Genomic DNA, 15,484 nt, shown 5'->3' on the forward strand with positions numbered 1-15,484 from the left:
TAGGAAGTCCGCAATAAAACCGCTCAATCTGTTCTTTAAACAAGACCTTCTTAAATGAAGAAGCTGGTAGAAAAGAGCTCCAAAATCTCTCGCAATCAGTGTCCAAAGAATCTCCCTTGTCATCTGAAGATAATTCCAAGCGGTTCGTATATCTCGTTCGTACTCCCTAGTCAGCCAAGAAGAAATAAAAATCCGTTTGAATTTCAACCATTTAACTGGAGCTTCCTTTCTCAGTAGAAGAGTGGACCACCATGTCGAGTATTTTGGAACCCAAAAAAGGATTCAAATCGACTGTCCACCTTCTTTAAATTCTTCAACTTTCTTGCTTTCATCTTCGAGGAAGTCATACTGGTTGGCTTTTAGAAATGCTGCTTCTTTGCATAAAATTTGTGATTGTCGGAGTCCGAGCTGTATGAGGATGACTCCTCTGTAGAACTGTCAAAAACTGGGCAAAATCTAAGCTTCTTTGCCTTTTTCTTGCTCTTCTCGAAGATTTGCTTTTTGCTTACTTGTCCATGTCTTTCTGCGAGTACAGGTTCTGCTTTTCTGCACTCGTCTGTCTTTTTGGCTTTACTCCCTACCTGAGAGGAGAAGCAATGGCCACCCGCCATTTCAAGTAAATTTCATCAATTGGTTAATTCTTCACCAATTTGCAGTTGACGTTTGTACTCCTTTTCTGGTAAACTTGTCCGATTTTTTTTTTTGCCCAAATCTTCTTTCTTTCCTTCAATTCCCGTGCCGGAACTTCAACTTTGCTTTGCCTTCCCAGTGAGAGGTGTCATCTCTGTCGTATTCTTCACCAGAACCCATGTGTAATCTGGGATTTTTAATGGCTTTATGCCCTGTAAGACAGAGCGATGAAGACGGGAGCGCGCCCGATGCTTTCCCAATCCGGGGTCGGGACCCGAAGATTCTTTCCCAAAAGCTGTGTGCTTTGTAAAAAGGATCGGATCCTCCGTAGAAGAAGAATCTTTCTGCGCTCCGATACCACTGTAACAAACTTGGACACTCCAAGTCAAGATTCTACCACAACACAGCAGAGATTCACTTCAAAACAGTTCACAGTTCACAATTGATTCGACACGGCCCGATGGAGTTCTGTGCCTAGAGATATTGGCCCCAAAGACTAGCGCGCCCCTTTCGGTATTTCTTTTTGTATTAAATCTGTGCTCAAAAGTACAAGGGAGTGGGAGGGTCTCACTCTCAAACTCTACGTCCAGATGCTCTGAAGAGTGGGAGCCCTACCCACACTTAATAAAGGGTTTCAAGGGATGCTAAAAGCAGAGCCCCAAAAGCTGCCATACTTAAAAGCTTTAAAAATAAAGCAAATATTCAAAAGCTCTCTCTCTCTCTCTCAAGCATTGCGTAGAACTTGCGTAGCCAAAAGTTGCAAATTCCGTATGCTTTTGCCATGTCAGCAATTTTGTACAGTTGCCATACTTTAAAAGCTTTAAAAATAAACCAAATATTCAAAAGCTCTCTCTCTCTCTCTCTCTCTCTCTCTCTCTCTCTCTCTCTCTCTCTCTCTCTCTCTCTCTCTCAAGCATTGCGTAGAACTTGCGTAGCCAAAAGCTGCAAATTTGGGACGCTTTTGCCACGTCAGCAATTCTATACAGCTGTCGCAAAACCCGCCGTGAAATGCGCCGCAAAACGCAGAATTCCGTACAGCATGACACGTCAGCACTCAACGTAAAATCCGGGGATTCTGCCACGTCACTGCCCCTTTCTTGAGCCTGCAAGAGAGAGTGTGTGTAACAGACTTGGACACTCCCAAGTCAAGAATTGACTGCGACAACACCAAATAACCACTTCAAAACAGTTCACAGTTTACAAGAGATTTACACTGGCCCGGCGGAGTTCCGTGCCTAGAGATATTGGCCCCAGAGACTAGCGCCCCTTTCGGTATTTCTTTTTGTATTAATCTGAGTTCAAAGTACAAGAGTGGTTGGGTCTCACTCTCAGACTCTGCGTCCAGATGCTCTGATACCACTAATAGACTTGGACACTCCAAGTCAAGAATCGACGACCGCGGTAGCACCAAATAACCACTTCAAAACAGTTTTACAGAGTGTGTGTGTGTGTGTGTGTGTCACCATGTCACATTACCAATTTGTGACAGCTCTACCTGCACTGGTGTGATCACCACACTTGGGACTCTAGGCCCTTGGCAGCTCTACCTGCACACCCGCACTGGAGTGGGCTTGGTGGTATGGGACACCAATCCTTGTGGCAGAGGCTAGCCCGTTTTGCTCCCAGGCTCAGGGGTGAGTCTGTATTGGCTCTATGGCTAGTAGGTGAGTCTGATGTCCGCTCACTACGTGTGTCTAGGTGTGAGTTAGACTTGCATCATGTCATGTGTGCAAGATGGATCCGGCGAGGGACTAACATTGGTATTAGAGCCCCTTCCTGCTTGTATGCACGACATGGCGACATGAAACCACCAGAGCTCACGGGGCCGTGATGGCCTAGCCTAACATGTTCTCCCAACTCTCGCATAGGGTGGTTGGGACGCTACTAGCGAGAGAAGAGAACAAGGGGGGCACATGCTAGCCGGTGGTGGGGACCTTGTGAGTTTTTTCTTCGCGGATTGGATTGCTGTAGGCAGTCACTAGGATGCTAAGGTGTTTTCTACGTCTTTTCCTCTCCGTATCTGTTTGCACATGGGGATGCCTTTAAGAACCGGCCACCTTTATGTCATAGCCATTCCCCGTATGTACATTCAATGAGAGGTGTTTGTTATTTTTGGGAGTTTGCCTTGCATGGACTGTTCAACAGAGAGGAGATATTTTTTTAATTCTTTTCTTTGTTATGCAAATTGTCTTGGGCTAGTAGCAGAGTTCTGCGAGGCAGCCACGTTGCACATAGGGCGGTCCAGGGTGCTGGGTTGTGGGACTGTGCAATTAGGCAACAAACCGTGCGGTGAAGAGTTGTCAGGCTGTGCACGCTGCAGCAGGCGTAGCAGGGCACGTGCGAGCAGTCAGAGCGTTGCACAAATAATGTGTGGTCGCAGCAGAAGGCGCACACAAGCGGTTTAGGGCGTGAAGAGGCGGCGTGCACAAGCGGTGACTCGTGAGGGCGGCGCGGTGGCTCACCGGTAGGGCAGTGAGGCAGTTCCAAGGCGGCTTCAACGCCATCAGTCGGTTACGCGAAGGCAGACTTCTCTATAGCCACTATGGGTTTAATTTTTTAACCCTTCTACATTTAGGTGGCCGTTTTTAAAGTGGCCGCCCAAAATGAAATAAGTAATCACATATTTAAGTCAGAGGCCCTCCTATTCGACAAACTAGTCTAGCCGCTTGGGTGTGGATTCCCTAGAGAGCCACACAGTGCGCCTAGGGCGGTCCCCCCCCCTCCTCCTCCTCCCCACTGCTTGAAAAACAGTGGCTTGAAAAAAATAATTCCTTGATCCTTCTTTGCAAGTGATCTCTATGGCTTATGCCTTGTAAGACAACCATGAAGACGGGAGCGCGTCCGATGTGTTATGAAGTAAGGGTGGGAGTGACTAATAAATCTGGGGTGGGGACATGAAATTCTTTGATAAATTTCTCTGTGAAACTTGGAAGCGCCATCTTGCTTTGTCTCCTCTTTGGTAGGACTGGTATGCTTTTAGAAAAGCACATGCCTGAAGCTCTGATACCACTGTCGCAGGGATGGGCACCACGTGCCAACGGAAAGGAACAGACCGAACAACTTTAAGCACATCAAATAACAACCGAACTGAAAGAGATGCACGACACACAAGACGAGGAGTGGAGTGGCGGAGTTCCACCCCAAGAGAGCATTGGCCCCAAACCTTGGCGCCCCTTTTTGTATTTCTTTATATTGCTTGAACTCATTACAACACCAATACTCCATCCTTTGCACGTGCCAGAGAATGAGCCCATGGTACATATTTAAAGGCCCTTGGCCTAAGAAAAGCTTCAAACTCAAAAACATATGGTCTCAAAAGCTCCCAACCCAGAAAACGCGGAAATCCGTTCTGTTCCCACGTCACTAGTTGTCAGCATAAATCGGGAAGTGTTGTACAATGTCACGTGGCATGTCAATGCAAAACGCAGAAGGTCCGTACATTGTTGCCACACAAAAGAGCTTGTGTGTGTGTGTTGGTCTTGCTTTAGTATTAATGCCTTTAGGTTCCCTGGGCCCCATCGAACGGGCTCCTATCACAAAATGATCACATGGCAATACTGCTTGGACGGATGGACCAACAAATGACGTGAACATCAGTACGGAATTACATGAAGGGCGCTGGGATGTTGACGTGGCAGTTGTATGGACCTCCGCGTTTTGCGTTGATGCCACATGGTAGACTCCATGGATTTCTGTCAATTGCGCTGGCTGCTTTTTAGACAGTTTTTGGAGACTAGATGCTTTTGAGTTTATTGCTTTTTAAATTGAATGATGACGTGGCAATACTGCTTGCACGGATGGACCAGCGGATGACGTGGACATCAGTACAGAATTTGATGAATGGCGCTGGGATGCTGACGTGGCAGTTGTATGGACCTCCGCATATTGCGTTGATGCCACATGGCAGACTATACGGATTTTTGTCAATTGTGCTGATTGCTTTTTGGACAGTTTTTTTGGAGACTGTAGCTTTTGAGTTTATTGCTTTTTGAATTGAATGCTTTTGGGGCAACCCTGTAAGAATAAATAAGACCCGTGGGGCCTCACTCTGCAGAGCATCTGGACGTACAGTCTGAGAGCAGAGGTCCAACGGGGGTGTTGTACTTTGCTCAAGGATTAGTTTAAAAATAAAAATCATCCGCATGCCTCACATTTCTTCGAACATTTCTCTTTTAGCTAAGTACGGTGTCATTTGCTCTCAACTATTTAGATTTTCTCGTCTTGGTTCTAGTAAATCTACTTTTGTTGTTCAATCTTGTCATCTTATTTCTTTACTAGTTGAAAAAGGATACTCGTTCAAAAGAATCATGAAAAAAGTTCGTTCATTTTTGCATCGTAGTAAGTTTATTTTTAGTGTTTCTTCCTTTGGAATGTTCAAGATAATCAGTAGTAAATTCAATAGAAGTGGGGAGCTAAAAAGCCGACTTATTGTTTGACTTAATAACACCTTATGTTGTTGTTTTGATCTTTAGCGTTTCTAGTATTTTCACTATAGCTTGACAATTGCTAGCCTTTATCATGGCTGAGTATGCCCATCACCTCCGGAGGGTGATAGAAACTCGGCTCATTGGTTTTGTAGAGTACGTTCAAAGCATGAATGACCTCTATATAAACCTGCACCTACTCTTGGGCACTGACGACGTGAGTAGGGATGTCATAGCTGTTGTCCAAGCTATGCATGATAAAGGTGATAATCTTATTCTTCCTGTTTGGACAAGCAGTGAAGTTGAGATCACATATTGTCAAGTTTGGTTCTTTGCTCTTCGTAGGTTTGTAGTAGTATTCATTTTTCGATTTCATATTTAGCTTACCTGAGGACTTAAGAATGTGTTCCGTTATAGGTTGTTGTGTGAAGTTTGATTTCGAGGATTAAGTTTTTAAGATGTCTTATCCTTTTTTTTTTTCTTTTTTTTTTGCTTAAAGTTGAGTACTTGTTTTAAGCCAAGTAAGTTGCGTCAACTTATTTTACACATACCTTTTTTGAAAACATTTTTAAGTTAATAATGTTTTGTTTTATCTAGTTTTGTTTCGAAGCAATCAAAGTGATTTAGTTAGTTAGTTTGTTTGTTTTTGTTTTTCTTTTCTTTTCGTGTGTCCCTTGCTTTTATAGTTTTATGAGTGCTTTATTCCCTCTTATAATTCGTGAGTTCAGACTATTCTGAACTTATGAAGGTATATTAGTTTAAAAATAAATACCGAAAGGGGCGCCAGATTTTGAGGCCAATACCTTTGGGCGCAAAGCCTTGGGAGCATCCCAGAATCCAAACAAGGATTCAAATTTCACTGACTGTCCATGTAACAAACTGCTGACGTGTTGAAACCCTAATTCTGTCCGAAACCCTAATGCTGCTGAAATCTTAACCCTACAATCAAAAACCCTAATTTTGTCCGAAAACCCTAACCCTATAATCTGAAATCCTAACCCTGATTTGCTGACGTGGCGGGCTGACACGTGGCTTGCTATACGGACACCAACGCGATTTACGAAAATCTGGTAGCTTTTGGCATTGCTTTTTGGACCAGGAGCTTTTGAGTTTTGAATGCTTTTCACTGTAATTGCTTTTTAGGCCAAGGGCCTTTAAATATGAGGTTAGGACTCATTCTCTGGCATGCTTTCTAGAGAAGGTGCAGAGTCTGGAGTACCGGCTTGTACTGTGTTGATGCAATATAAAGAAATACCGAAAGGGGCGCCAAGGTTTGGGGCCAATACTCTCTGGGGTGGAATTCCGCCACTCCGTGTTGCGTGTCGTCTCTCTCTTTGAGTTCAGTTGTTAGTGAAGTGTTAAAAGTTTGCTCAGTCTGTTCTTTTCTATTGGCACGTGGTGCCCGTCTTGTGACAGTCCACCCTCTTCAAATTCCTTGGGTCTTTTTGCTCGTCTTCGAGAAAATCATATTGGTTGGCTCTGTAAAAGTGTTTCTTCTTTGCATAAAACATGTGATCCTGGGCGGAGCTCGAACTGTCAGAGGATGACTCCTTAGTAGATCTGTCAGAAACTGGTTGGAATGTGATCTTCGTGGCCTTTTTCTTGTTCTTTCCAAAAGTTTGATTCTTGCTTCACTTCTTGCCCTTTATGTCCTCCTCACTCGAGTTGGAAGAGGAAGAGCCAGAAGAATTGCAAGAAGAAGAAGAAGAATGTTAGGTGCAGCGGAATGAATGTTGTATTTTCTCAAGATTAGTGATCTTTATTGCTCAAGGTTCCTTTTAGTTCTTTAGGGAAAGAGAGAGCTTTCCGTCTTCAGGGAGAATGCTATGATCACGAACAAAGTGAGTGGATATTGTACGTGCAAGTGAATGAGACTAAGAGAAGGAGAGAGAAGAGATACGACACCCGAGAGGTTGTAAAACCCTCCTCCGAAGGCCCCACTCTCATCGGCGAGAGTGGTCTACTTTGATTGCACAAAGGTGTACAATGCGTATGCAATGGACTGATGCAATGGGACTATGCCGATGACGACGATGGTGATGACGACGACGACTTGATGGCTGAAATCTGAGATCTTCTAATCGCTGAAATTCGGGACTGTTTCGGTGGCTGAAAATGACTATTTTGGCTGCGTTTTTATGGCTGAAAATGGGGGAACATCTGCAACCATCTTGGGGCTGATCTACTGCTGTCCATAGGCTGAAAACTGCGAGAATCCAACTACTGAATTCTGCGTTTTTGCTACTGCTGAGCTGGCGTTTTTGACAGGGCTGAAAAAACGCTGAATCTGCAATGATGTTGGCATTTTTGTCAAGGGCTGAAAAACGCTGGCTGGGATGTATCTGTTGAGGTTGGAACGCCAGGCAAGAGGACTTGTCGGCGATGGCTTGCTTGGAGGAAACACCAAAGGGAAGGAGTGGATGGCGAGGGTCTACTGCTGAGGGGGGGGTACTGCTGAGAAGTTGCCTGTTGAGCGGGAAGCTCCTGCTGCCTCTTCTGCCAGAAAGTGCTAACTTGGGTTTGCTTATATATTAACTTAGCAAAATTGCCCTACCTACTTTTGTTGGAAAGTCACTTAAAAATAATAATTGAAAATACCAATAAATAGGAAAATAGGCTAAAATTCCCCTAACTGATGCTAATGGATTTTGATGGGAATTCCGATGATCATGTTGTGTGCAACCGGAGGATATGCATCTATGCTAAGTGACTGGGCATGCACGGTCTACGAATAGACTCACAGAAGTGCCAGATCACTGCTAATCTAGACTTGACTGAACTGACTGAACCTTGCTGTGGTGTAGCTTGTCCACGGACACATAGGGTTGGGATGTGTCACGTGACAAAGAACTCGGTAGTCCTTTGAAACTTACATGCTTCGTCTGTTTGAGTGCAGTTGCAAAAGAAGATTGACGGCCCAACTAACCGGGGTAGTCAGTCCCCTTGTTGCGCTTCTTCGATGGCTTCTTCGCGTCTAGAAGTTAATTGATTCGGTTTTTGACGACATCATTAAGTTCTTCAATGAACATCCTTGGAGTAGGAAGTTTCTTGATTGCCAGATTTTCCGGGCAGATGACATGGCACTTTTGGGTGGTTATTTTTTATCAGGAAAAGTAGATAACTTTTAAGGCTTTGAGCTTTTAAAAGAAGAGTCTGTTAAGTTGAAAAGCAAGGCCCAAGGCCTATAAAGTAAAGCTTTGGGGGAGCTTCTCTCAATTTGTGAAGTTGCAGATTTTGGAAGAGTGCTCCTCCAGGCAGTTGTACTTTGTGAAGATCAATATAAAGGAATGCCGAAGGGGACGTCAGTTGTTCTTTTATTTGGCACGTGGTGCCCATAGTGGTTACAATGGACATTCTATTTTCTCTTTCTCATCTTGGTCCGCACTGCTATTTAGACCCGCATTGGATCTATCTTTCTAGTCGTCACATCCATGTTGTGCTGACCTCTATACAAATGTCTCTAATGTACTAAAATCACCATCCTGGTGAATTCTTTTGAGACAGAATGCTGCAGCCATTCTTCTCAGGGAAGTCCCTAACCTAGCCAGAATACCGTCAGTTGCAGTATTCTATGACTGCTCAAAAGACAAGACTTCTATTCACAATCTTGTTGATGTATTGTAAAGAGAGTGGAGTCCTCCAGTGCTCACATAACCTGGTTTGTAGTGTACATTTCTCGGTTGAAAATGACAAATCCTTCTTGTAATTTCATGGCCCTTAATTTTCAAGGTTAAACTATGGGCATTCTAGTTATAAATCCCCTTACATTTTGGTACAAATCCTGATAAATCCCAGTAAATACCTTACTTTTTGGCGCACATCCCAGTTGTATCATTAGCTTGACTTTAAAAATCAAGGCAAGAATATGGTTTTTTTGGAGTAATGCCCTCCTCTATCCAAGACGGTCCCAGAACCGGCATTATAGATCTTTTCTCATCAACTTTTCTGGGCTGATCTGTAGTGCTGCTAGCCACGGTCCACCCCCAAGGTGCCCCCTCTACAGCTTACAAAGCAGCTAGTCAGGGTGTCAAAGCAGGCCACAAGAATTGCTCTTTTGGCAGCCAGAGGCAGAATCAAATTGGGGTAAGTCTGTCAGTAGAGTCAGCTTGGAAATTTGAGTGAAGCTTAAAGGGAAAGGTTGGCAGACGGGCAGAAGGCAGTTCTGGGCGATTGATGTGCGGAGAACTCATGCAGATCCTCAGCTAGCACGACATTGTTTGCTCATTAGTCTGCATTCACTATGTTATCACCTTGCTGATGATTTTTTTGGTTCTGAGTGTAAACTGTCTAAGCAGCTCAACATGCTTGCCGCTTGTATCATTTATTGCAGAAATGAAAATAAATTGTCGGAACTATCTTCAATCATATCTTTAAAAAAAATTTGCAGCTTAGTATGGAAAGCAATGGAAAGGGTGTCTCAATTGAAGGTGTTCCTCTGTCTTTTGAGGCTGGTGAAATTGATTTTGGGGAACCTGGAACAAATGGACAGCACAGCTTTTACCAATTAATTCACCAGGTGTGTCAATTGTTAAAGAATAGTTATGCTTACAGTGGTGTGTGGCATATTGAACAGATCTTGTATATATGGTAGGGCCGTGTCATTCCCTGTGATTTCATTGGAATAATTGAGAGTCAACAGCCGGTGTATCTTAAAGGTGAGTCGTTTTATACCTAGGATTTAGGCCTTCGGAACTTTTGAAAGTGGCGTTGAAAAAAATGGCCTCGTGTATGTGTAGGAGAAACTGTGAGCAACCATGATGAGCTCATGTGCAATTTTTTTGCACAAGCAGATGCTCTGGCCTACGGAAAGGTAAATTGGTTTTTTGACAACACATAAGAAAGCAGTCTTGAAGTGTGTTGTCCTTAACAATCAGGCAGACCGCACAATGGGGTTGCTAGCTGGGGTTAGCGCAAAATGTCATGCCTTCTTAGAGTTATGCATTGATTGCAGACACCTGAAGAGCTGCAGGCGGAGGGTGTTTCTGAGCATTTGGTGCCACACAAGGTATGCTACATATACAACGCCAACGAAAATCATAAAACTAGTTTGGAACTAGTGCTTATTCCTTGTTTGCCATTTGGCTAATTTTTTAACAGACTTTCTCAGGCAACCGCCCCTCTCTGAGCATCTTGCTTCCCAAGCTGACGCCATACACTCTTGGCCAGGTATTGTCTACCCTTTTCTTGCTTGTTGAGTTAATGACAGGTGGTGCTTGTTTTGCTCATTCTGGCAGGATATATTGTCCTGTATCTTGTCTGTATTTAACAGTCAATTTTCCAATCTCAAAGGGTTTTTTATATTTAACCTTCGAACATTTGAGAATGCCTGAGTGTGGAAGTTTGGACTCCTTCCATGTAAGCAGCATAGCTTTGATGTCATTGTGATGGACATATTTAGTTATAAAATTCTGTACAAGCAGCTTGACAGATTGCATAAGTGGGCTGGCATTCTTTATAGTATGCAATTTGTTTTCATTAGAGCTCGATGGAAGCACTTTTTATTTGTCGTTCATAAACCTGGTGGTAAAATCCCACTCTGGCCTTGTTGCCAAGAAGGTTTGCTTCCTTTGTGTTGAGGCTCGGTGATGAAAAGAGACAATGGGGTTGTCTCTTCGCATTCGCAAGATAGGTGGAGACAAGGATACATGTTCCTAAGATGCTCATGTTGAGCTGCCACCAATCGATTAACCTACTCTTCACATGGATTAAGTTTATAATGGAGCAGTTCACGCCCCTCCAGAGTTTCTATGGGCCATCACTCTAAAAGCACTTAACAACTGGGATATCTGAAAGGAAGCTGGCTCAGACCGTTGATAATTACCTGACCATTGAGGATTGCCGAGACCGGGGAGGTCACGTAATGTCTGACAGGTGTAAAGATTCCTGTTTCATCGTAAGAGTGTGTTGGTGGTAGTTTAACTGGGCATCTTTAGACCTTAAACGCCTTGAACCTAGAGTTCACTGGCGTGGTGTTATTATGCCTCGAGAGCAGGGATATTTGGGCCTTCTTGATCCAGAGATCCAGAGTTTCATGTTAGCAAAGATCGTCATACAGCTTTTTGAATTAGTGCTGAAGAAAAGAAACATCCCCACAAATGCAGAGCAGGGGTACACTGTACTATGCCTTCAGCTTGGAATTGTTCTTGTTAACTGTCTTCTGAATGTGCAAAAGAGAAGACTTCATTTTGGTCTCAAGGTCTTTCTTTAAAGTACAGGTAATTATGAAAGTGGTGCATGTTGTCTCTTGTTATGGTCGGTTGCTCTCTAGATTGTGACTGCCTCTCACATATCTTGGGTGTGTTTGCAGCTGCTGTCTATCTATGAGCACCGGATTGCTGTTCAGGGTTTTATATGGGGAATAAATTCATTTGATCAATGGGGCGTGGAACTGGGGAAGGTAGAACACTTCATTGCTGAGAGGATTACTCTTCCAACAATAGTTTTCTTCTAGGCTAAACATTTCCTTGATAACCTTGTTGCAGACGTTAGCATCTCATGTGCGTAAACAGATCAACGCAACAAGAAAGGAAGGCAAGTCAGTCAGTGGGTTTAACTACAGCACTTCAACTCTGCTTGACCATTATTTGAAGGTAAGTGGGTTTTTTTAGCTGTTTACATTGTGCCAATTCATGTTGATGGCAACTGCATTTTTTATGGGAAATCTGTGTGCAGGTCAAATCTGATGTCTATTCATCACAACATGATTCTTTCCCCCCAGCAATTTTTCCTTCAAAATGAAATATGATTTTTGTATCTCTTTTTCTAAGAGATTAGAAACAATTGTACTCCTACACTGCATGAAGGCTGTGTATTGAATATTGACGGGGCCCAGGGAAGAGCTGCATTTTCTGCTGTATGGCCAAATGGAACAGCAATAAAAGCCTCCATTGATGGCTCTTTTTGTAATCCAGCTGTCTTTGTTTCTTCAAGTTTATGCTCTTCATAGAAGCCAGTAATGCAGTTGAGCCCCTTCATGGGAAGATGAGCTTCGATAAGTGCACTGCCCTTGGAGGGAGGGGGATTGTCTGCCATTTGTTACCGCTGGGATTGTGGGACACAAAGCTTTTGTTGTTCTTTTGAAGGTCAAGTCTCTGAACAGTCTTGCCTTTTTGCGTGTATGCAGGCACATGCCCATCCCCACGTGCATGACGTGTGGCCTCTGGCATTTTGATGGTCATGGTGCCCATGTAACCTTTTAGGGGTAATCTGACCATCAAATTTGGCTGATGTCATTTTTATGTAGGTGGTGGTCATGTAGTAATGGGAAAGGGATCCTGCATGGTTAATCATTATATGAAGAGAGGTTCCTTTATATTTGTCATCCTACAGATCATACCTCTGAGCATGTCAAGCATGTTAGACTGGTCTTTCCAGTGGGTCCTTGCCACAATAATGCCAAATAGCATTGGCTTGAGAGGAACATTGTATTGCAGTACTGAAGCATATATGAATAATGAGCTTATATTGCATGTATAAGAAGCCTTAGACCTCAACACTATCATTGAACTGTATCTCAAAACTTGTTGGGTAATGGTGCTTTGATTGAAGGGTCATGTGAAGACCAAGATTTTCTGGTTGCGTGTTTATCAATAGCCCTTACTCGAAGCTACACTCTTCAAATAAGCAATCTTTATTTCTGCGTTGAGCAAGGTGGCTATGGTCAACATCTACTTTTGTATGGTATCTTTTGTTGTCAACCTTGAGTTTCAGGTTACAGGCTTGGTTGTTTGGGGTCTAGCTCGCCTTTCTGTTCTTGAAATTAGTCTCAGATGTATGTCTTGTGACTTAGCAACATCGGCCATTCTGATGCAGTTATATCGTCAAGACTAATTCTGATGAACTGAAACCTAGGACATAGGTTTTCCCTTGCTTCTACAGCTCACTATCAAATAGCAACTTAAGATTATTTCCTTATGATCTTGAGAGGAATTTTTTATATCTCACCCAAATTGCACAAGATGTTACATTGCATATTTTTATGTAAATTATGTGCTGTATAGAAGGTTTGGCTTAGGCGTCTGTGTGTGGGTGTGTTGGAAGTGTTGCATTATCAAGTTAAGCTCACAGCCAAGTCAGCTTTACAATCACATGATTTGTTCTACAAGTTAGTTACAATCACATGATTTGTTCAAATAAAAGTAACATACAATGCAATAATGTTAAAATTTTGCTCAAAAAAGAATCATCTCCAACCTGTCATGTTTCATCACTATTACTTTTTGATATCATGACAACATTATCGTGAGAGTCTTCATGGCTCATATTTATTGTATTCCCATTTGCTTTATTATTTATGCTATCGTTTTTCAATTTTTTCTAAAAATCATGTTTTCTCTTTGTCTTTACAAGTGGCTCACTATGTTTAGAAGAAATTATAAGTAATGTTAAGTTCTAATATATACATGAATAAAACTACAAATAAAATAAATTTGCTCACTTTTTCACATGTGTTTCTCGCCATCTCCTCCTAAAGCAATCGATGCAAGGCTCAACATTTCCAAGTGGTTTGTCCATGACAAAATATTCGTTATATCTTTGAAGGTTGCATCCATTAAAAAATATTCGTTATATCTTTGAAGGTTGCATCCATCAAAAAAATCATCGATCTCCATAGTGCATAGATTTCATTGATTGGCATCCCTTATCCCTGAAATGGTGTTATCCGAGATGAATACGGACAATATTTACCACTCTTTATCTCTTATCAAGAGTAGACAAAAAATTATGACCACTGGATGTTGCAATTTGAATGTCCAATACATCGAGGCTTGATTAAATATATTTTTATGAGTTAAGACGGACCGTATTTTTCAAAACATCAGCCCAATATTGCATGTAAAGCTCCACTCCTTGATCAGTATCCTCCACACTAGTATTGTGAGTGAAGCTTTGGAAATGAGGTTTATCCATATCTTTCATATAGTAGCCAATCATCCCCTGAAATATATGCATGCTCTTTTGCTGCAATGGTCAATACATTTGAACCAATGGGATTTTCAACTTGCCATCCCAAGTATTTTCTATCTTTCAATTTACTGCAATTATCAAAGTCGCTACCATGAATACTACCATTTAAAAATGCAAGTGGAAGTCAGTTCCACCTCTCTGCAATAAATAGATTCCAACTAACGTTTCTTTCTTCAAAGAATTCTCTAGCTTTTGCAACAACCCTACATTAACATTGGTACCTCCAATTGATACAATACAACTCAACTCAAACAGTCTAGTTGATTCTTATTTATTTTCCTTCTTTTCCACATTAGAAATAGGAGTTATCTTTTTGCTTTGCAGACTCGCTTCTTTTTTTTTCATCCCTATTTTTCACAAATAAAACCTTTAACACTAGTCCTGTAATTGGACATTCAAGTGTCCTGAGACACTAAAGTGTTCTGTTTTCCTACCAAGTTTCAGCAATTTATTTGTCAAGCTAGAAAGAATTTTGTTTACACGTTGCTTCTACCATAGGTTAGTTATAAGGGAAAGAAAACCTTGGATTTTTCTCCATTCCAAGATACAATCCCTATGGAGAGTACTATGGTAAGTTCTATGCTATAAATTTTAGTAAAATTTCAAGATGTTTTGCCAAAAAAAATCATAAAATTCTTACTTTTTTTTTATAGAAATGGCCTTTTTTATGTTTATAAAAGTCAAATGTTAGTACTTAGTGTACAAAACAATAGAATGCTCTTCAAAGACTAGTTTCCATGTCACATGCAAGTTATAGACATAATTTCATACTTGAGCATTTGCTGAATAAGAGCATAATTTTGGTCTTCCAAAGGTCCCCTCATGGAATTGGGGCTATTATAGTGTAGTTTGACAACTACAATGTTAAAACCCAGAAAGTACGTATTTTTCTGGCTCCCTAACTAAATTTAATCTCATTGCTTGAACTCTATCTTAATTTTTTATCGTGCAAAAACTCTAAAAAATCTTAAGTTCTTCATAATAACATTGAAACCAAGGTTTTAGGTGCCCCAATTGTGTCTGTACCATGTACTTTGATACTTTTAGTGGATCTACGTGGAAAGTTTGATATTATTTGAGGTTTTGAGCGCTTATGTCTCAAGCATGAAAATATCAAAGTTTTCTCTTACGCAGTTTTGAATATTTGAAATAATCCAATAATTGTTGCATACCAAATCCCTTCTCCTTGCCACCTTGAGTCCTCAAGGGAGAGGGTAAGCAACATATCACTTTTTAAAATGTACAAATACATCAAAAACATATTTTTCTTTGTATACGACTATATTCTTGAGATGGCCATATCAAACACGTAGAACATTTCATTATTTTATATACTCGAAAGTAAATTTTTTTGTACATGAAACTTTCAATTATCTATAGCACAATTGTGAAAAAGTCATGTAAAATTTTCTACAATGTCGCTTCATTTTTTCTTGAGCTTATAAAGTCGATTTCTTCAAAGC

The 15,484-nt window shown here is 41.6% G+C and overlaps 2 protein-coding genes across 2 annotated transcripts in view; one reads left to right on the forward strand and one right to left on the reverse strand.

Annotated features, from left to right (window-relative positions):
* Positions 1–11,960, forward strand: part of LOC147458372 (Sugar isomerase (SIS) family protein) — a 59,985-nt gene extending 48,025 nt beyond the window's left edge. The window contains exons 16-23 of the mRNA XM_086513025.1: positions 9,442–9,570; positions 9,646–9,709; positions 9,791–9,864; positions 10,006–10,059; positions 10,152–10,220; positions 11,362–11,451; positions 11,537–11,644; positions 11,727–11,960. Coding sequence (XP_086369151.1) covers positions 9,442–9,570; positions 9,646–9,709; positions 9,791–9,864; positions 10,006–10,059; positions 10,152–10,220; positions 11,362–11,451; positions 11,537–11,644; positions 11,727–11,792 — 654 coding nt within the window. The 3' untranslated portion in view covers positions 11,793–11,960. The remainder of the gene's footprint in view (positions 1–9,441; positions 9,571–9,645; positions 9,710–9,790; positions 9,865–10,005; positions 10,060–10,151; positions 10,221–11,361; positions 11,452–11,536; positions 11,645–11,726) is intronic.
* LOC147458373 (uncharacterized) lies at positions 11,817–12,677 on the reverse strand. The gene has a single exon (XM_086513026.1). The coding sequence runs from the start codon at positions 12,084–12,086 to the stop codon at positions 11,817–11,819; it is 270 nt and encodes an 89-aa protein (XP_086369152.1). The 5' UTR covers positions 12,087–12,677.
* Positions 12,678–15,484: the final 2,807 nt, after the last annotated feature.

This window comes from Adiantum capillus-veneris, chromosome 5 (assembly GCF_014529385.1).
Source record: "Adiantum capillus-veneris isolate H3 chromosome 5, ASM1452938v2, whole genome shotgun sequence".
In the NCBI taxonomy this organism is placed as follows: Eukaryota; Viridiplantae; Streptophyta; class Polypodiopsida; order Polypodiales; family Pteridaceae; genus Adiantum; species Adiantum capillus-veneris.

Excerpts from the sequence above, each read along its gene's own strand:
- LOC147458373 (XM_086513026.1), bottom strand. The coding sequence starts at position 12,086 with ATGGCAGACAATCCCCCTCCCTCCAAGGGCAGTGCACTTATCGAAGCT.